This window comes from Sphaeramia orbicularis, chromosome 10 (assembly GCF_902148855.1).
Source record: "Sphaeramia orbicularis chromosome 10, fSphaOr1.1, whole genome shotgun sequence".
In the NCBI taxonomy this organism is placed as follows: Eukaryota; Metazoa; Chordata; class Actinopteri; order Kurtiformes; family Apogonidae; genus Sphaeramia; species Sphaeramia orbicularis.
Genome location: NC_043966.1, coordinates 22,187,898 through 22,209,230, shown reverse-complemented (window position 1 = coordinate 22,209,230; position 21,333 = coordinate 22,187,898). Strand labels below are relative to the sequence as shown.

General features: G+C 36.0%; 2 protein-coding genes across 2 annotated transcripts; one reads left to right on the top strand and one right to left on the bottom strand.

Moving 5' to 3' along the window:
* Window positions 1-803: 803 nt before the first annotated feature.
* Window positions 804-4,849, bottom strand: mcts1 (MCTS1 re-initiation and release factor). The gene is made up of 6 exons (XM_030145163.1): window positions 4,664-4,849; window positions 3,668-3,820; window positions 3,477-3,574; window positions 3,266-3,399; window positions 1,550-1,617; window positions 804-1,460 (listed from the first exon to the last, which is right to left on the bottom strand). Exons 1-6 carry the CDS (start codon window positions 4,672-4,674, stop codon window positions 1,379-1,381), a joined length of 546 nt encoding a protein of 181 aa, XP_030001023.1. The 5' UTR covers window positions 4,675-4,849; the 3' UTR covers window positions 804-1,378.
* A 3,503-nt stretch (window positions 4,850-8,352) lies between these two features.
* On the top strand, window positions 8,353-21,169 carry cul4b (cullin 4B). Its single transcript, XM_030145158.1, has 20 exons — window positions 8,353-9,250; window positions 10,977-11,092; window positions 11,233-11,336; window positions 11,474-11,543; window positions 11,666-11,739; window positions 11,827-11,989; window positions 13,046-13,135; window positions 13,747-13,829; window positions 13,916-13,983; window positions 15,586-15,704; window positions 15,870-16,062; window positions 16,176-16,280; window positions 16,364-16,474; window positions 16,584-16,669; window positions 17,461-17,568; window positions 17,677-17,790; window positions 17,928-18,033; window positions 18,162-18,334; window positions 18,424-18,576; window positions 19,938-21,169. The coding sequence occupies exons 1-20, from the start codon at window positions 8,782-8,784 to the stop codon at window positions 20,031-20,033; spliced, it is 2,601 nt and encodes an 866-aa protein (XP_030001018.1). The 5' UTR covers window positions 8,353-8,781; the 3' UTR covers window positions 20,034-21,169.
* Window positions 21,170-21,333: the final 164 nt, after the last annotated feature.

Genomic DNA, 21,333 nt, shown 5'->3' with positions numbered 1-21,333 from the left:
TACTAACCCAAAATAATCACATCTCTAGTCTGGTACTATGTCGTTTTGACAGGGTTGTAACAAGGATAATATCTATTCCTCAGTGTCTTTGTTAAGATACATCAAGAAAATACAAGGAGATATCATGCACAGTATTAAGAACTCACAAAAAATTAACTAAACTACAGGCAACAGTCAGTATTTAGTGTGAGAAAATGTCACCAAAACAATGTGTAACATTTGATGTCATAGTCATATTTTTGAGGAGTTTAAGACATGTTAGTTACAATAAGATTAAATACTGATCATTTAATTTCAGAAATTCTTGTTTTTAATGCTGCTCTCATATTTCCTGTGTGTTTTGTCACAGAGACTAAAATATGCAAATTTACATTGTCTTCAGAATCTTAAGAGAACAAATCTGCTTGTTGATTAAGGCTTTAGCACAGTACCATGTTAGACTGAAACCTGTCTATAAAGCCTCTGTGGTTAATAATTACGTTTGATATAAAATTATTCAGTGTTTATAAGCTCATAACTAACAAAGTTTTGCTTTATAAAAAAATACCCAGTGCTGATAAATAAGGCCCCCATCAAACATGTTGTATCTGAGTAACATCACAGAGGCTTTTCATTTCTCCATCCATTTCATCTTTTGTATTTTTATTGGACACATACATGTTCTAAATAGCCCCACTCCCCGAAATGGACATCTGCGTTGCTGCTGCAAAAAATTATGTTGACATGATACCACTAAATATTTACTTGGATTATAAATATATGATCTTAAAGGTTGAAACTAATGATGAGCAGGTTTTTTTTCAGTCACCTCACCTTTATTAATAAGAATGAAAAGGACAAAACATTAGAAACATCTCATAGTGAATGCAAAATAATTGAACATTCAGGTTTTACAAAAGGAAGGGTTTATTTCTGGATTGTTGAGTTGGCTGTGGCGTACGTGAACTAAAAAACCAGTACTTACATGTCTGATAGAGGATGTGATGCTCTGATAAACCATAATAGAGGCAAAAGCAGAGGAACAGGTCAAACATTGTGAATCAACCCGACACTCCTTTGGTGACTATAAATATGTAACGAACACCCTGGAGGACTGAACAGAGTGGAACTGGACAGACAACTGTGTATATCATTATATTTAAATTGATGTTTATAGGCAGTGCAGCTCATCTTTAATTGAGTTATATCTAAAATACCAACTGAGAATCAGATTTGAAGCAGGATCTTTTTTTATTTGTGCATAATTGCAAATGATTCAAAGCCTCCAGCAGGTTACACAGCTAAGTCCATGGGTGTAAACAGTTGACTGGCAGCACATGCTTTGCTGTCATGGCATCATGGCTCCACATGTTCCAGGAGCTGGTATGGCAGGTACTCATCATTTATAGGTCTTCATGTGCCAGAGTCCATCATTCAGATAGTGGACGTTCTCAATGCCAATTCCCTTGTTGACTTTTTCTCTGTTTGCACAGAATAAACCTGTTTAAGTATCAAACATTATAAAGTAGTAACCAAAAGGAAGTGTTGGTAAAATGTACTCAGATCTTACATGCTATCTGCAGACATCTTCATAACTCCAACACAAAGTGCATGTTGTTTCCCCTCTGCCATTATGGCCTGAACGCATGTATTAAGGGAAAAAAAAATTAGATGAAAGTTGACATCAAAAGCAGATATATACTCTCAGATGTATCTTAATTATGAGGATATGGGCTGGATGACAAAATGTCTTGGGTTTATTCTGTTCATACTGAATGTCTGTGCGCACGGATACTACATTATTATTCTGAATTAGGACTTCTTCCAAATGAAACATTTTACAACAAAAACATGTGAGGTGAGATTTTCATCCAGTTTTACAGAGTCTTTGGACATGTATGTTTAAATGTTTGTCTAATGGGCAGGCTTAACCACAGGTTGTGAAACAGCCCCCATTTACAGTCAGCTGAAATAACGACAAAAATCTATTCTGATTCGCTTTGTTTATATATCTGGTCGGATGGAGAAACATTTGTAGTTTCATTTCATTCTAGTTTCTCAGCCAACTTCTGGCCAAAGGGGTATTGTAATTGTTTTGTTGTCTGTCCATCTGTACATCCAATGAAATAATCATATTATCTGAAGAATGCATTAAGCAATATGCACCAAATGTATACTGTGGATGCATCTTGGAATGGAGCAGAAACCTATTAAAAGTAGGTCACCTTGACTGACTTTTTTAAGGTCAGATGGCCTCGTGCATTTATATTATCTGAGTACATTCAAATATAAACATGTATGTAATAAGTTTTACACAAAGACAACCTAATCTAAATTATAGGGCAGTAACTTTCAACAGAATCTTACACTATATTTGGCCGAGGGGAACTAAAAAAGTGCAGCACATTATGTTATTATATTGAGAAGCCAAACTTTTAAAGGAGTTTGAAGGAATGAAAGGCAGAGACCTTGTTCACTCTTGGCTCTTTTCCACCAACATTAAACTGGTGCCAAGGAATCACCAATGACCTCCAAAGCACTCTCTGTTATGAATATTAAAATGCTTGTATAGTCACAGCATGGTCAAATGTGACATAGAAATAACTATATTCCAACACATTTCAGCATTAGGAAATCATGAAAAAGGCTTTGACTTCATGATGAAGCCACTGAAATATAGTGGTTTATATAGGTGTAACTTAACCATGCCGTTAGGATAGGAGAAGTTTAAGTCTTTAAAAGACAGTGACTTGGAGTTCATAGTAGTTTATTGATTTTGTACATGTCCTAAACCAGGGGTATTCAAATCTGGTCCTCGAGGGCCGGTATCCTGCATGTTTTAGATATTTCCCTCTTTACCTGGAAGCCATTACATCGCTATCCGGCAGAGCTTGATGATGAGCTGATCATTAATTGAACCAGGTGTGCTGGAAGAGGGAAATATCCAAAACATGCAGGATACCGGCCCTCAAGGACCAGATTTGAATACCTCTGTCCTAAACCAAAGAGCACCATCAACTAAACACATTTTACAAGTTCTAAACAACCCTACTTTTGAAACCATGGAACTGGTGCTGTGCTGCTTGATGAATATAATTTTGAATTTAACTTTACTCATGCATGTTTGACAACAATTGGTCATGTTCTAACAATTAAGAACAGCAGATGGTAAGTTGTTTATCTTAATCACCTTATTCAGTAGTTTAGATAACACTGAATGAATGCAGACCTACTACCATGTAAATGACAAACAGTTTGAGGCGTGGCATCACTTGTGAAAGGATACAACTACTGTGTCGGCTTCAGCTGGGTAAAGCTTAGCACCTGGTGACGTCAGTCCAGGACACATGATGTTTGCTCCACTCAAGACAAATTTAATTGCCCCTTTATCTACTTGCTGGTGGGGAAGAATGAAAGGATCTAAAAAGAGAATGAGGTATTATTATCATGGTGAAAAAATATATATTCAGAAACAAACCATCGTAGTGTAACCATACATTTATGCAGCAGCCGGAGCGTTGGGTAGAAGGGTCCTTCTCTCTGTCTGAAGAAAAGAAGTTCTCCGTTCACTGTCAAAATTTCAATGTGTTCATGGCTGTAGGAACAAAACATATTATAAAAATCTGCAGCAGAAATTAGTCTTGTCCTGTGAGAACCTTAATGAAACTAATTAAATGAGAAATCATACCATCTCACTATTTTGACTGGATCTTTTTTTGGCATTATATGATTAAGCCATGACTCAATTTCTGGAAACTGTTCCAACAGCTGGTTCTTGATTCCTTTGATCACTGATGTTTTCAGCTGGATACAGTTTGACACATTTTCCTTCTCATCAAATCTGAAAGAGAAAATATAAAATATACAGTTTTGAAGATCACACCTAAATTTAATGAACTGATCATATCGTTAATCAGAAACTTTAAATATTAACTGTATAAATCAAACACTGACATTACGAATACTGTATCTGTGTGTCTGCAGCTGCTCAGAATAACACACTAGAAATGTCTGCCTAAAACGTGTATGTCTGCTCAACATTTACATGATTTATATGTTCAGTCACTGTTTCAGATGTAGAAATGCACTTGTATCCATGTCGTGTGAATGTAATGGAACTATGGCAAGAACCTTTGCCTCCTTGACCAGTTTTTCGTTTACATCCTCATTTTTTAAACGCAAGTAGATGACAGATCGCCTTGACTGTGTTTGGCTTTTCACTCCTTAACATAGTAGAAAAAGAACCCTACGTCAAACACGTAGGCCTGTAAATGTACTGTTGTTACGCTGTCATCATGCACTTAACCGTTAGACAATGGATTCATGGTGCCTACAATGACACTACCCGTCGCCAACTTGACCAGTTTTTCGTGTTCTTAAATGTGTCACTTTTACAACATATGGAAACAATAACAAGTAAATAATAGTTTTAGTAAGATGAATTCTGAGGGTTTCAGTGCCAATCAGCTGCCACTTACAATATTTCCAAGTTATTTCTCTAGTCGGGTGTTGTCCTGGCATGACATGATAACACATACAATAACAAAGTAGCATAACACATAACTTCAGATCTGATCAACTGATTATCAGTCTTCACACAAGCTCAAAGACGAGACTGGAAATGAGTTAGCCGTCTGGCTAAGCTAACTACGAGCTTACGATACGGAGAGAATGGTCAACATACTTTTTAAACATCCTCGCTGATCGAGTTAGGGTCCTCTCTTAACTCCAACAAAGCTTCTCAGCACTTACTGTACTAATTCGGGAACGGTAAATACGAGTAAAATAAGCAATACACTGTGAAGCTATCTTATAAATGGATAGCTATACCACGTTAGTTTAGCAGAGAAGGGCCGGCGGTATCGACGTACACCAGTTTACATCTGACGTCATGTACGTCATTACGTTACATAGGACGTAGGGCCGAATTCGATTATGAAAGCTGCTCCTCAGACTTGCAGCCTCATTGTGGAGCTCGGTTCTGTAAAATAATTAAAGCATAAATAAATAATATGATGTACAGCAGCCCAAAGGTGTTTGACAACGCCTCTATGTTAATGGGTCCTTTGAGTTTTACTAGGTTTGTGCTTAATTAAATGCCTTTTCCATACAAAATAAAATAAAACAAGAATATAACTTTGGTCTTGTTTATCCAAAAATGCTCTAAATGAATACATAAATGTAAAATAAGTAAAAGTTTGTTGCCGATAGAAGGGGACTACTGTGGGCTACTACTACAGTGGCTATTTACAGGGTGGGGAAGCAAAATTTACAATGAACATTAAGTTGTTTTTTCTCAGCAGGCACTAAGTCAATTGTTTTGAAACCAAACATATATTGATGTCATAATCATACCTAACGCTATTATCCATACCTTTTCAGAAACTTTTGCCCATATGAGTAATCAGGAAAGCAAACGTCAAAGAGTGTGTGATTTGCTGCATGCACTCGTCACACCAAAGGAGATTTCAAAAATAGTTGGAGTGTCCATAAAGACTGTTTATAATGTAAAGAAGAGAATGACTATGAGCAAAACTATTACAAGAAAGTCTGGAAGTGGAGGAAGCAACAAAAAACGTACCAAAGCTTTTATTAAAGCTCTCAAATCCAAAATCCTAAAGGATCCAACCAAATCCATGAGAAAAATGGCAATTGAACTTGAGGTAGACAACAAGACTGTTAGAAATGCAGTAAAATATGATTTGAAGATTTAAATTCTCATGACTTTAAATAAACTAATTGGTCATACACTGTCTTTCAATCCCTGCCTCAAAATATTGTAAATTTTGCTTCTCCACCCTGTACATGCAATATAAGGGGAATATGGTGCATAACATATGAAGTCTGGTGTCTTGTTTATTTAAAAAGCAATGTAATGGTTTTACAAAGTGATAACTCATGATGCCATGAAGAGCTTTAAAGGTAACAAAGATTCTAAATTTGTATGTATGATGTAAATATCATGATCCTTCTTTTCTTTTTCTTTTCTTTTCTTTTCTTTTCTTTTCTTTTCTTTTCTTTTACAACACACTTTATCATATAAGACCACAAACCTATGAAGCTTTAGAGTCATTTTCTGGTTTGGTCTCCTAACATTAGAATTGGGAAAGTTAGGTTTAAATATTTATCAAGTCATACACATATCATAACCTACATTTTGCACATTTATTTATTTGCTAATTTAGAAAAAAATAAATAAATAAAATTAGATAGACACTGTATCAAAATTAAAAGCCTACCCCTCAGCATTGGTAGCACACCAATCTTTTTATCCTTGTGAAAATACAGTAGTGGAAAAAAGTTTTTGGTCACCCTTTAAAATTTTACACAATCTCAAATATCATGTAATATCTTCGGAAAACTAAAAAAAAATCATATATTGCTAACAACAACAACAACAAAAATAATAATAATAATAATAATAATAATAATAATAACAATGAAACTACATTTCTTATGGTTTCAACATGCCAGTTCCAAATATTATCGTTATTGACAAAAATTTAAACATATACATCACATCATATATTATTATTTAGCTCTAATCCTGGCTGGCATGTTCTCGCACTTGAAAGAAATTGCACTTAGAGACTTAAAAGTGTTTTTAATTCAATATGTAACGAAGGCCCGGGGTGTCCAAAAACTTTTTTTTTAACTGGGCTAGTGAAAAGTACAAACTCTCATTGAGGATAATAATACAGTAATACAAATAAACATAAGTAAAATAAAGTACAAAAAAACATGGCGATATATAAGGTAAGAGTAAAAACACATTCATATACAATACAGTGAAAATTAAAATAATAAATAACGAGCAATGTTCAGGCTTATTTCCATTGCATTTTTTTTTTTTCTTTCTTTTTTTTTTTTTTTTTTTTTTTTTAATATCTTTTTATTTCACACAAGAGAATCCTCCAGATACAGTACAAACATAGTCATACTGGGTCTCACTTTTTACAATTCTCCTTTGTGTGTTCTTCCCACCTCCCATCCCTAAAGAAATAAATCAACTAAACACACACAAAAGTAACAGGCCAAAAATATACATGTCTAAAGAGAAAATAAATAAATTAAAAAAATAAAAATAAAAAAAATAAATAAAAATTATAATAAAATAAAAAATAATAATAATAACAACAACAACAAAAATCATCATCATCATCATCATCATCCTCACAATAACATTAATAAGGGTAACAACATAAGCATGAGCATAATTATGCATGCTGTAACATAAATAGCAATAATAGGGCAGTATTCATGATCTACAAACTCAAACTTTCTCCATACCAGAAAGTAAAGGCAACCAAAATTCATTAAAGAGATGGCCCCGATTGTATTTATCCAACGTCAGTTTCTCTAAAGGTAAAAAAGAAGACAGGTGATCATGGAAGATCTTAAAAGATGGAGGGGAGTCATTCTTCCAAAATAAAAGTATGCATTTCTTTGCGAAGTAAGTGCTCAAAATTAGTATCCTGCATTTTTTATGATCTAACTGTGACTTATATGTGTCATTTAACCCATAAAGACCCAGTACTACTTTTGTGTCAGTTCCCAAATGATTTTTTCTCTGTATTCAACCTTTCTTAAATAACTTATCACCATTTATTATAATATTATTCTCTGTATTTTGCTTTTTTCCAGTATAAATCAGGTATTTTCCATTATTTAATGTGTTGATCATGAAAATGTTCATAAAAGCTTAGATTAAACTTGAGGTTTATTACATCAAAAACAAAGAAAACTGTGGGAAAAAGTAACTTTTCTGTAAATATATATCATTAACTGAACATAAACAAAGTGTCTCCATCCACTGTCATTGATCCAAATCCATGGGTTTTACTAGTTAATCAATGTTGTAGAAGATGACGGTGTTTCCATGGTAACCTCTGAGCCTCTGAACATCCAAATGGGTCATATCTGATGACCATAAAAAGATGATGACCTGCATTTTACACCAATTATTTACATGTATTGATAGGATTAGTGGTTCAGAAGATATTAAACATTTTAGACCAGTAGATGGTTTTAGAAGTCGGTGGTTCGTTGGGTCTTTATGGGTTAATAAATACAAATGCATTTTTTTTTCTAATTTTCCTAGGCACAAGACAAACATTTTAAATTCATTTATAAATCCAGAAAAGGAGGACTTATTATTTCTCCATTTCGCACAGTAGATATGATATTTACCGAATAATAAAATAATGTGTCCAAAAACTTTTTCCCACTCTCGTATATAAAATAAAACATCTGAATGACTAGTATGCATGACTGGCGCCATCTTGTGGTCAGATGTATCACTACTTTGAGGCGTTCAAAAAAAAAAAAAAAACGCTGGTGCAAAAAGTACTTTTGTACAAAGTACTTCCGGTGGGGTCACTGACTAGGTTTTACGACCGAATTTTCCTGTGTTTAGCAGCGGGTGATTAACTATGATGTGAAGCCATTTTTTTCTCTTGTAACGTTAGGTTTGTAAATAATTCGGTTTCAGAGCAGCTTCACGGAGCCGCTCGCGCTGAACCAGAGTCCAACGCGGTTCGACAAGCGAGGCAAAAAGAGGAAGCAATAGCCAACCATCTTTCTTCTTCTACCAGCAATAACAAGAAAGAGACAAGGCTAGGTCCAAGTGAAGCAGTGTGTAGTTTGGAATTTATTGTCTGTTTTATACCGGATAAAGCACTTGGCTACAACGTGTTCGTAATTACATAGAAAAAACCGCTCTCGGACATTAAGCTCATCCGGCAAGTCTGGAAGTTTCGGATCAGAAGACTGGCTGTTAAGAATTAGAATTCCCGTTTTTTCATGTTTCCAACAGGTTTATCTTCCCCTAATCCCCCACCACCGCCAACCCAGGAGGCTAGACCAGCGGCTACTGATGTCAAAACCGACAGCGGTAACATCACATCTCCGAAGAAGAGGAAAATAAACGGCTCTGAGAGGGAAGACACTACTGACACGATCTCCTCTTCGCCTCCCAAGACCCTGAATTCTTCCTCTTCTTCTTCTTCTTCCTCCTCCTCCTCCTGTTCTCCCACTCCGGTACACATTCAGAAGAAGTTGAGGTTTGAGGATTCAGTGGATTTCATTGGACTGGATGTGAAAATGGCTGAGGAGGCTGCTGCTTCGTGCTCTAATAACAAAAGCAAAGCTATGTTTCTGTCCGCTGGCGTGGGACACCATGCAAACGGACTGACGAAAACCGCAGGATCCGGCACCTTTTCCAACAGTAAACCTGGGGCTGCCAAGAAACTAGTCATCAAGAACTTCAAAGGTAGCTCATACACTGCAGGATAGAGCTATTCTAAACACCACACACTCATTTACACCGATCTACAACTTCATCTAACATCTGGAAACCCCCTCCCCCCCTCCTCCCCATGCACTGTGGACATCAACATTACATGTAGTGGATTAGACCAGGGGTGTCAAACTCAGTCTAGTTCAAGGCTGCATACTCTACAGTGTGATCTCAAGTGGCCCACATCAGTAAAATAATAGGCATAATATCCTGTAAATGATAATCCCAAATTTTCTCTTTGTTTTAATGTGGAAAAAGTAAAATTACATGATGAAAATGCTAATAACCTGAACAGTCATGTGCAATTTGTGGGAAATTTCTTGAGAAAAATAAGTGCAATTTCAACAATATTATATATCATCTTATTATTAACATATCTTACAGATCGCAGTGGATCTACAAATGCACAAGACATTTAGTAACAGGCATTTTATTGTTAGAATTGCACTTATTTTTCTTGAGACATGTCAGGTTGTTTTTATTTGCCCAGGTTATACATATTTTATTGTGATAGGATAGATTATAAAGGTCAATATTTTCATAATGGAATTTTACTTTTTTCAAATTAAATTAAGAGGAAAAATCTGGGGTTATTATTCATAGGTTATTATGCTATTATTTTATTTGAGATCACATTGGGCTGTATGTGGTCTCTGAACTAAAAGGAAGGCAACATCCTTGACTTTTACCCTTGTTAATATTTCAAAGTAATTCTTTCACTTTGCCAATTCATCCCACAGGCCAGACTGGACCCTTTAGCAGGCTGATTTGGTTTGACGCCCCTGCACTAAAGTCACCTTTTGTCTTGAAGTTTAAAATATGTTTATATCATAATGCATTTAAGTACTTTATCACCTACACAGCATAAATTAAGCAATAGATGTTAGAAACAGTTGTGTAACATCATATATATTTGCTAATTACTGAAGTATCAACTGACTGACATCATTTGAAAGCTTTGTGCAGTCAAAAGATGTTTTTCACAGAAATAATCAGATGTAGATAAACTAATAAAACACTACTCTGAAGGTAATTCAATCAAGGTTTGGTATGATGCAAGTCATACATCAAGTGGAACTGAGAGCTGAGCTTAAAACAAGAAGGATAACATAATAATAGATGGAATGATGGCCAAAAAGAAACAGATTTGATAAAAGCAGTACTAATAAGGTATGTCCCTTTTGCTCTTCTGGGTTATTAATGTAAGATAAAATAAAATTATCCTTTATCAGTCCAACAATGTGAAATGGGAAATGTGCTGTGTTACAGCAGCATAAGGGGTAATAACATTAATAGTAAGGATTAAAGTAAGAAATATAAAAAGTATAAAATATAAGGAATTATGTTGTATCATTCAGTAGAAACAGTGATACAAATTAAGTACAGAAAAATATATGTAAAAGAGCAAAGAACAGTTTTTAGAACAAGTCTTGCACCTTTCTGAGGACCACATACTCTATAACTGCACAATATAGGAAAAGATTACAGCTAAATCAAATTGTTATCTGATTTCACCAAAATTATTCTAATATGTGGAGGAATAAGAATAATCAGGTGTAATAACATAAAACTGTAAAAAGATACTTGAATTTGTTGAGCATTTCCAAACACGGATGTGATGAAATTCTGCCGCCATCAGTGTCACTGGGTGCTAATGTTTACTGTGTTTTCAGAACATTTTGTCTTTTTGTTGTCACAGAAAAGCCCAAATTGCCAGAGAACTACACACAGGAGACTTGGCAGAAGCTGAAGGAGGCAGTTGAGGCCATACAGAACAGCACTTCAATCAAGTACAATCTAGAGGAGCTCTACCAGGTACCATCACAAACCTGTTGACAACATGGGGAGCGGGGGGGGGGGGGGGGGGCTACTGTACAGTCTGTGAAAGCTGCTCATCCTCTGTAATCAAGTCCTATATGAGTAGTGTTTTTCTTAATGTGATTGTGTCCCTGTAGGCTGTTGAGAACCTGTGCTCCCATAAGATTTCTGCCAAGCTTTACAAACAACTGAGGGCTGTGTGTGAAGACCACATCAAGGCACAGATCGATCAGTTCAGAGAATATCCTTCACTGTTTATGTTTATCCACAATTTAAGCAACTGAATCAAGCTAGTCATAAATTATCGTCAGTGCTGTGTAGAATGCAGTCGTATTGCTTGTAACGTTATCTGAGTAAAAGCCTTAACAGTGATCTTACGGATGCCCTGGATAGCGTGCTTTTCCTAAAGAAAATTGACAAGTGTTGGCAAGATCACTGCAGACAAATGGTAAGTGTTAAAAAGCTTTTTATGGCCTTCAGAGGAATTCTTGCTGTATATGGGCTATCTAATTAAGCCAGTCTAGAAGAGTGAATATATCACCAATTTTATGTCCTAATTCTATTTCACAGATAATGATTAGGAGTATATTTTTGTTTTTGGACCGTACCTACGTTTTACAAAATTCAATGCTGCCATCAATCTGGTGAGTAATTTTCGACATTAGTGTTGAACCGCAGTGTGGGTTGATTTCTTTCTAAATGGATAGTGAACAAGCTGTTCTGCTCTCCAGGGACATGGGTCTGGAGCTGTTCAGGTTCTACATCATCAGTGATCTGAAGGTCCAGAGTAAGACCATTGATGGGATTCTGCTGCTTATAGAGAGGGAGCGTAATGGAGAGGCCATAGACCGCAGTCTGCTGAGGAGCTTACTGAGCATGCTCTCTGACCTGCAGGTAAAGCACACGTACTGGTGGATATTGTAAGGATCCACAAGGTGTTGACAGTGGGTTTAGTTGAAATCTGTATGAAAGAGAAGATCACCTGGTTTTAGGGCTCTGCTTTATGGTAATGATAGCAGAATACATGATTTAGTATTATGCTCTATTATCATTATTCATATGTACTGTATTTGTCATTTGGGCAAACCTTTTCGATTTGGCTCAGATGCAGGCAGGACATTCGTATGAAGGCAACACAAACATAAAGGAAAGTGAATGTAACATAGAACAGAGTAAATGAATATTTTTGCCACATGGATGTGGTTTAGGATGGGGATTAGGTACTGAAGCTGGGAGTTTTTGATGTTATTTGACAAAAAACACCCTTTCCACATAATACTTGACAATTATCGTTACAAAAAGCACAGGTTGTCGTTTTTTTTTTTTTTAACACTGCAAGAAAAAGTGAAACTAACATGGGAATGGCTGAGATAACATCAGTGTCTTGAAGTTTTGTTTTGTTTTGGGGCGGTTAACATTTTAGTGCAGTTAAAATGATGATCACAAAGGATATTGGTTAAACAATAGTGAAAGGATTTGTAAAGTAATGCATGACATAAATGGCAGAAAAAAGTAGTAGTGAATTCTCAGCATAGATTTTTCCCTTAAAGAAGGTCCCAAAAGACTGATATAAATCATAAAACTGTATTTTACCATAGACTGGTCCACAACAGACTCAAACACCACTTACGTCGTTTACCACCTACACAACAGTTTCGTCAAACGGAGTCTATGGGTCAATACAGTCGAGAGTTCAAAACAAGCTGCAAATGGAAAAATGTTTTCTGTTTGTTTTGTACAATTTTGTGATATGTACTGAAATGAAATTAACTTTTTGTAATGGTGGTCACATCACACAGCTTTACCTGGTTTCCATATTTGTCATGTTCTAATAAAAGCCTGGGTCTGAAACTGTTCTTGATTTTCATCTGCACAAGGCTGTGATGAGCAATCAGTTTCTAGTTGAAAAATGGTTTTAATGAAACCTGCATTCTCTCCGTCCCACGACAGATTTATCAAGATTCCTTTGAGCAGCGGTTTTTGGAGGAGACTAATCGCCTGTATGCTGCAGAGGGACAGAGGCTGATGCAGGAGCGAGAGGTGATTTATGTCATCCTAATATTCCATCTTGTTACGTGTTGTTCTTTTCTTATTCCAGTGAATAATTGGCTGGTAATAGGTTTAAGCCTTTCTTCCCCATACAGTATCCCTGGTGCAGATGTACTGTACTTTGTATCATATCTAAAGCTTAATTTGCAATATTAAATTAAACTTTTACGTCTTCATAGATTTCCATCAAATACAAAGCGACCAAACCACAGATATTTAACTACAACTGATGTGAGCCAGAAATTTACCACATGATACTTTAGACTGTGATCAGTTATTTCTTTTGTCACTTAAAACACATAAGACAGCACACAATAGAAAACCTCACCTAGAGACAGACTGCTTGGTTTCCTTGGTGATGTATTGGATGGCCACATCATTTCAATGCTATTTTTTATTGTCAAGGGAAACCTACCACATAATGTGCACCATGTATATGTACCTTCATCAGGATTTAGCTTCTCAAGTTAAATGACTACATGCACTTAAATGTCCTGCATCATGTTATGGTGTTTATTTTTAATCCAGCCACCCTTAGCCAGACAGTATTCATCTGTAATAAGGAAAAGTTGACAGTTTAGATGTTCTCTCTTTTGTTATAGGTACCAGAATATCTCCATCATGTGAACAAACGCTTGGAGGAGGAAGCTGATAGAGTCATCACATACTTAGACCAGAGCACACAGTGAGTGTTGGGTTATATTGTCCATATAATAATGTAATACTGACAAGTATTCATTTGTAACCCGAGCTTTTTTTCCCCTCTGTCAGAAAACCACTCATTGCTACTGTGGAGAAGCAGTTGCTCGGTGAACATCTGACTGCAACTCTGCAAAAAGGTATGGTATCTAGCAGTAAATATGAACACACTCAGTCAAGTCAAATTTTATTGATATATAAATATAGCTTAATATGAAAAATTGCGCATTTTCCTGAAAAGACTTTTACAGTCTGTACACTGAACAACAGCTGCTGTCTTTCAGCCCTCGGTCCAAGTGTCTGCAGCTCCTTGAATTCAGTTTCATAAATATTAGGCATTAGAGTTCATTCAGTGGTCTTAAGTCTTAACTGCTGTGGACATTTTACCTAAGTTAATGTCTGTCTGTCTGTCTGTCTGTCTGTCTGTCTGTCTGTCTATCTATCTATCTATCTATCTATCTATCTATCTATCTATCTATCTATCTATCTATCTATCTATCTATCTATCTATCTATCTATCTATCTATCTATCTATCTATCTATCTATCTATCTATTTTTTTAATATATGAGTCAAGCATACCTGCAGGAAAGTCCAGATTTCTGAAGTCCTTTAGCTTTAAACCTACCCCTCAACTGATTACTGTAATTTTATTCAATTTTATCTTTGGAGTAAGCTGTTGTTCCCTGCCTAAATGAAGCCAATCTCTGCATTAAAATATACACTATATACTTCACTTATCTGTAATGCCTGCATGAGAAAATGTCTTATCTGTGGATAAAAGTCATCTTAAAAATGTCTCAAAGAACATTAGATTTACATATCTGATACCTGTAGACACTTTGTCCGTTCAAGTAAAGAAAAAGCTCAGAAATTTAAGGGAAAAAATAAAATAAATGGAAGAAAAATGGAAGAAACCTCAGGAGGAGTTGATAGAGGAGAGGTTCCTCTTCCAGAATGGACACACTACAATAGATGTTGTTTACTGGAATTTGCACAGAAAAGTGACACATACAGGGGTTGGACAAAATAATGGAAACACCTTAAAAAATCAACAAAATATAATTTAATATGGTGTAGGTACGCCTTTTGCGGCAATTACAGCCTCAATTCTCCAAGGTATTGATTCATACAACTTGTGAATTGTTTCCAAAGGAATTTTAAGCCATTCTTCAGTTAGAATACCCTCCAACTCTTTTAGAGACAATGGCGGTGGAAATCGACGTCTTACTTGAATCTCTAAAACTGACCATAAATGCTCAATAATGTTGAGGTCTGGGGACTGTGCTGGCCATACGAGATGCTCAACTTCATTAGAATGTTCCTCATGCCATTCTTTAACAATTCTAGCTGTATGGATTGGGGCATTATCATCTTGAGGTGAAGGTGTTTCCATTATTTTGTCCAACCCCTGTACATTATATGCTACACAACAATAAAGATGTAGAACATATTCTGAAAGATGATGAGTAGCATTTCAGGTACCATCAGTGGACAGGAGCAGAGGAGCCTGACTGGATGCACAAACGCCCAGATGACTCACACAGCACACTATTAACACAAACAGGAGAAAATAACAGACAAAATCAACATGTACATAGGGAGACATATGTGTAAATCATCACAGCATGCGATATGTATTTGCAACTGGATCTTTCAACATGGTATTTTTGAAATAGTTGCCACAGTCTGGCAGTGTTGGTGCTCACATACCTCTGACTTTTTCTTGTTGGAAACTTCCAGGCCTAACTCACCTGCTGGATGAGAACAGAATTCAGGATCTGTCTCTTCTCTATCAGCTCTTCAGTCGAGTGCGAGGTGGTGTTCAGGTCCTCCTTCAACACTGGATAGAGTACATTAAGGTATGCTGTTGTTTATGTTATTAAAATCTTCAAGCAAGATGAAGATGCTGATTAGATATTCTTCCACATGACAAAAGCTCTTATCAGTATCTTGTTTTGTTCCACACTGATTGAAATAATGTAAAATGTTTGTTTTGACGTGATCATCTAATGTCTCTCTTGAAGGCTTTTGGAAGCACAATTGTAATCAATCCAGAAAAAGACAAAACAATGGTGCAAGAGTTGTTGGATTTCAAAGACAAAGTGGATCACATCATAGACGTCTGTTTCATGAAGAATGAGAAGTTTGTTAATGCCATGAAGGAGGCTTTTGAAACATTCATCAACAAACGGCCAAATAAACCCGCAGAACTCATAGGTTGGTTAAAAACACACTGTTACCGTTCAACACTGCTGCACTGTTAGTCAATAAACATTTAATCCCCATGAAACTGAAATTTACTCTTGTAATAAATGCACTTTTATTTACAGCCAAACATGTGGATTCAAAACTAAGAGCAGGAAACAAAGAAGCAACAGACGAAGAACTGGAGAAAATGTTGGATAAGATCATGATTATCTTTAGATTCATTTATGGTAATGTCTACCATTCCACTTTGTTCATGTGTAGAATATTTACTCTCGATGTACAGTGTTAACATGATGTATTTTCACTGCAGGAAAAGATGTTTTTGAGGCCTTTTACAAGAAGGATCTGGCCAAGAGGTTGTTAGTGGGAAAAAGCGCCTCCGTTGATGCTGAGAAATCAATGTTGTCAAAATTGAAACATGGTCAGTAGAACCCACCAGGATCACTTCTTAATAAACACTTTAAAGGGAAAATATAGATGAAACATAAAGACTGTGGACATTAAATTCTCATTTTATGGTCTTTTCTCAGAATGTGGAGCAGCTTTTACAAGTAAGCTGGAAGGAATGTTCAAGGATATGGAGCTGTCTAAAGACATCATGGTGCAGTTCAAACAGGTAACAACAAACTACGGCTAAATCTGTACACAGGTTCATTTTGTGTAGGACTGAGTGAAAATGCACAGCAGAACAATCCGGTATCATGTATAAACTGACTGTATTTCTATTATTATTAGTAGTGGTAGTAGTAGTTACTTGATCATATAAATTTTTCTTTTAATATGCAGTTGTCACAAAAGACAGAAATGCTTTGCACTAAGACCCCTTTCTCGCCTCAAAATTTTCATAACAGTCTCTTGTACTACTTGTGTATCAAGCTATTCTATATTAACTGACCTAGTACTTCCAATCAGTGATTTTCCTAAACAATCAAGAAATGTGTCATAAATGTATAAAAAATGGTTTTAAAAAACTTAAATGATGAAAAAATGATAGAAAATCATATGGGGACCACTCTACAATATTTTTACATGTTTGCTATTATTAACATTTTCTCATAAATAACTTCCAGGAAAAGACAAACAATATGTCTGGGAAAATGTACAAAGTGTCTAAACTGCTAGACTGTTTTTAATTTTAAAAAATGTCAGTAAATTTGATTTCAGGATAATGTATTTTGTTGCAAAGATCATGATATATGCAAAGAAAGAAAGAAATATTTTGAGTAGAACTTTAAAAATGTCCAAATGTAATGTTAATAAGTAGGTTTGCACTTGGTTCCTTTTCATAATTATGTGAACTGGGACGTTCTTAGTGAGTTGGTATGAAACAAGCCATTACCGATAAGAGTAAGAGTGAGCGTCAGGTGATGTGTGGATGTTTCTTGTGTCTTTCTTGTTGTTCGCTAGTACATGCAGTGCCAAAACATTCCTGGCAATATTGAACTGACAGTGAACATCCTCACCATGGGTTACTGGCCAACATACGTCCCAATGGAAGTACATCTCCCCCCTGAGGTTTGTGTTGAGCAAATATTGACCTTTTTGAGAAAATGCTGTTTTTATAACCAACATGCAATAAATCCACCGATTGCTGCTTTTAACGCCTGTGTTATCGTCATCCAGATGGTGCGACTGCAAGAGATCTTCAAAACCTTCTACTTGGGTAAACACAGTGGCAGGAAGCTGCAGTGGCAATCAACACTCGGACATTGTGTCTTAAAAGCTGAATTTAAAGAGGTAAATTTTCAAGTTAGTTTTATTTATATGATTCATCATCACAAATGTGCTCCAAGGGTTTTGAGCTGATCTGAGAATTTTCTACTGTGATTTAAAAAAAACAAAACAAAATCAGAATTGTTGTTTGATTTTTTTAGGGTAAGAAGGAGCTGCAGGTGTCACTCTTCCAAACACTTGTGCTCTTGATGTTTAATGAGGGAGAGGAGTTCACCTTGGAGGAGATCAAACTGGCAACAGGAATAGGTTTGTATAATGACTTATAATGGCTTTAGTTGGCCGCACTTTGATTTTTACTGTTGAAAGGATAGTCAAGTGCATTGTGTTCATCAGCCACTGATGCTGAACACTTATGTATCTGTGTTGGGATGCAGAGGACAGTGAGCTGCGTCGGACTCTTCAGTCACTTGCATGTGGAAAAGCACGTGTCCTCACCAAAATTCCGAAAAGCAAAGATGTCGAGGACGGCGACAAGTTTTCTTGCAATGACGACTTCAAACATAAACTCTTCAGGATAAAAATAAACCAGATCCAGATGAAAGAAACGGTACTTAAAAATCCTCTTTAAGTGGTTCTCTCAGTTTAAAGCCTCCTCATTGCAACATTGATTCACCTAAATTGATTCTTTTCCTCCAGGTGGAGGAGCAAGCCAGCACCACAGAGAGGGTCTTTCAGGATCGTCAGTATCAGATCGATGCTGCCATTGTGCGGATCATGAAGATGAGGAAGACTCTGAGCCATAATCTTTTGATGTCTGAGGTGTACAACCAGCTGAAGTTCCCTGTCAAGGTGATGAACCTGCATCTTTTGCCATTTTGTATTTATATGAAAAGAGGAGCAGTTACAGGAAGTAGGAGAAATGAGTGAAATTTAGGAGAGGGTCCACGCTACATTCAATAATGTTACTAATACTAATACTTTGATGCAGATACTGGCTCCTGGACAATACTTTTATAATACCAGTTTTCCATTTTAACACCAGATAATTACATAAAACATTATGGTCATCTTGAGTTAAATTTTACAGCTCCTCAGTATTTTTATATACTCAGAGTGGTTTTACATCATACAAAAGAACAGACTTACCAGCACTTTAATATAACTCAGTATATTTTATAAATTGTCTAATACCTGTACATTTGTGCTGCATGCACAAGTGACATTTACCCCTTAGGCATTGAAATGTAGTAGCAATGAAAGATTTTGTTTTTTTCTTTTTTTAACTGTATTGCTTCATTGAAAAAAAAAATACACAGAAGACCATGATGACTTTTCAAAAACACAAAGAAAAGAAGAAAAAAAAAAACACTTATACTGATATTAAAACTGAAATGTCACTGAAAGTCTGGTCTGAAGGTAGAAACGTGTGCTTTGTTTTGTCCAGTTCTCAGTAAATACATCTTCCTATGTTTTTAAATTGAAGTCTTTTTTTTTTTTTTAATCTGTGTTCTGTGCTCCATTAAAATATGAAAAGATTTTTTTTTTTTAATTCTTGATATTATCTAAGCTATTCAGTTAGTCCTATAAAAGTATCAATGTAGTAGCCAGGCCTGAACAGGGACATTTGACTACTAGATCAGCATGTTACACATCTGAGCCATAAGGCTGAACCTTAAAGACAGAAAAAAAATATTGCATTGATTTACATTGAAAATAGGACATTAGTTTTGATTTTATATTTCTCACTCAAAGTGTGTTGTGCTGTTATCATACTTCCATCTGCTTTAACGGGCTGGTTTAAAAGCTTGATAATAAAAAAATAAAATAACAAGGTACATATTGCAGTACATTTGCTTCTTTCTGCAACTTTAATTAGATTGTGGATTAATTTAAGTGATGCAAAATCCAATTTTTTGATATAATCTAATCCTCTTAATTGTGATTTTCTCTTATCAATAAAATTGCAACTTCTTCAAGTGAATTATACAAATAGATGATGGTACTATTAATGAGTTATTTTTCTTTCTGCTCTGATAATATGTAAAGTGGCTTGTGCATGAGTTGTTTTTCAGTAGTACGTTACCCAACTGAAGGAGGTCAATAACAACCAGTTTTTCTGTGCGATTACTTCACGCCTCAATGTATAAAAATAACCTCAGATGTCAGCATGTGCCTCACATGTTAACCTCTGCCGTCTCCTTCCATTCCAGCCTGCTGACTTGAAGAAGAGGATAGAGTCTCTTATTGACAGGGACTATATGGAGCGTGACAAGGAGAATTCCAACCAGTACAACTATGTGGCTTAGACAAGGAAAAAAGTGACAGAAAATAAAGTGATGCATATGGTCCAGTCAGGCTGAAAGCTGCTCTGAGTGATCGGTCTCTAAATCTTTTGCTCCAGTGGATGTTACCATTATCACCTTCAACCTAGTGACCGACAAGTGAATGGATACTGCCCCACAGGATTTTTGTCAGGGGTCTTGTGATCCTGTGGACTGCATGCCCACTGAAAAGAGAATATTGTCCACATTTCTCAGTGCCTCTGAGAGAATTGGGCTACCTTGGACAGACAAAGAAGACACACAGATGTTGTTCAGTTTGCTTTTTTTTTTTTCTTTTCTTTTCTTTTTTTTTCTTTTTTTAACGGAGAGGAAAAATATTTATTTTCAAACTTAGATTCTTCTTTGTCCATAGTTTGAATCAATATGCTCTTTGTTATCGAGTCACTTTTTTTCTTTTTGTTCACTCAGTATCCCAAGAAAATGCTGACCCACCTTACAATGCTCTTAATGTACCACACAGCGAGGATCAAAAAAATTAAACAGATGCTTGTTTCTTCAGTCGGTGTCAAAATGTGGGACGATTGGACGAACGTTCACGGTAGAATTTCGACAGTCCTGGGGTGTATTTGTCAAATGTATGATCCTGCAGTAACATTTTCCAATTCTAGGTCAATGTAGCCATCTGATAAAGCTGTGATCACGAACACACAAATTGTTCAAAGAAAATGTGCCAAAAAGTGAGCACTTGTTTTGTTCTAGGATGGATTCAAGCTGCTACTACAGGTGAATTGTACAAGTATATGCATTTAGTCTCTATATTACTTTATACGTTTTTGTACAGTACATGCTTCATGTGTCATTTTAAGTGATTCCCATCTGACAGTCAGCTGCTTTTTAGGTTTCTGTTAACCCTTAGAAGGCGTACTAAAAAGCACAAAGACTTCAGACCCCATTTTTTTGTTCTTCATCTCCCCCCAGTATCACATCACATACACACTATAAACTGTTCTCTGTAAGTCTCCCTGTGGGGCTTGCTGGCCTTGTTAAAAAGTGGACAGATGAGTGTTGACTGAACAAAAAAAAATGTTGGATTAGACATGCCCATGTTTGTATGAGTCTGTTAGGTTTATTGCTTCAGATTAAAATAACTGTTTCAATCAGGTTTGTATTTTTATTATTGTTCAGTAGTTAGTACATCCAAGTTAACATTTATACATTCTTGTGAGCCTATAAAACCTCACCCTGCAATAATCAACTCTGGTGACTGTGTAAAAAAAGGGTCATGCATGTGAAGGTGGATTGCAGTCCACACCTCTGTCTGCTT

What these genes read in the sequence shown, in the direction of transcription:
- cul4b (XM_030145158.1), top strand. Translation starts at nt 8,782, where the DNA reads ATGTTTCCAACAGGTTTATCTTCCCCTAATCCCCCACCACCGCCAACC. An exon ending in CAAACTGGCAACAGGAATAG is followed by an intron (nt 18,034 to 18,161) that starts GTTTGTATAATG and finishes GTTGGGATGCAG; the next exon opens with AGGACAGTGAGCTGCGTCGG. An exon ending in AGCTGAAGTTCCCTGTCAAG is followed by an intron (nt 18,577 to 19,937) that starts GTGATGAACCTG and finishes CTTCCATTCCAG; the next exon opens with CCTGCTGACTTGAAGAAGAG.
- mcts1 (XM_030145163.1), bottom strand. An exon ending in GCTCCGGCTGCTGCATAAAT is followed by an intron (nt 3,400 to 3,476) that starts GTATGGTTACAC and finishes TTCTCTTTTTAG; the next exon opens with ATCCTTTCATTCTTCCCCAC. An exon ending in AAGATGTCTGCAGATAGCAT is followed by an intron (nt 1,461 to 1,549) that starts GTAAGATCTGAG and finishes CTGTGCAAACAG; the next exon opens with AGAAAAAGTCAACAAGGGAA.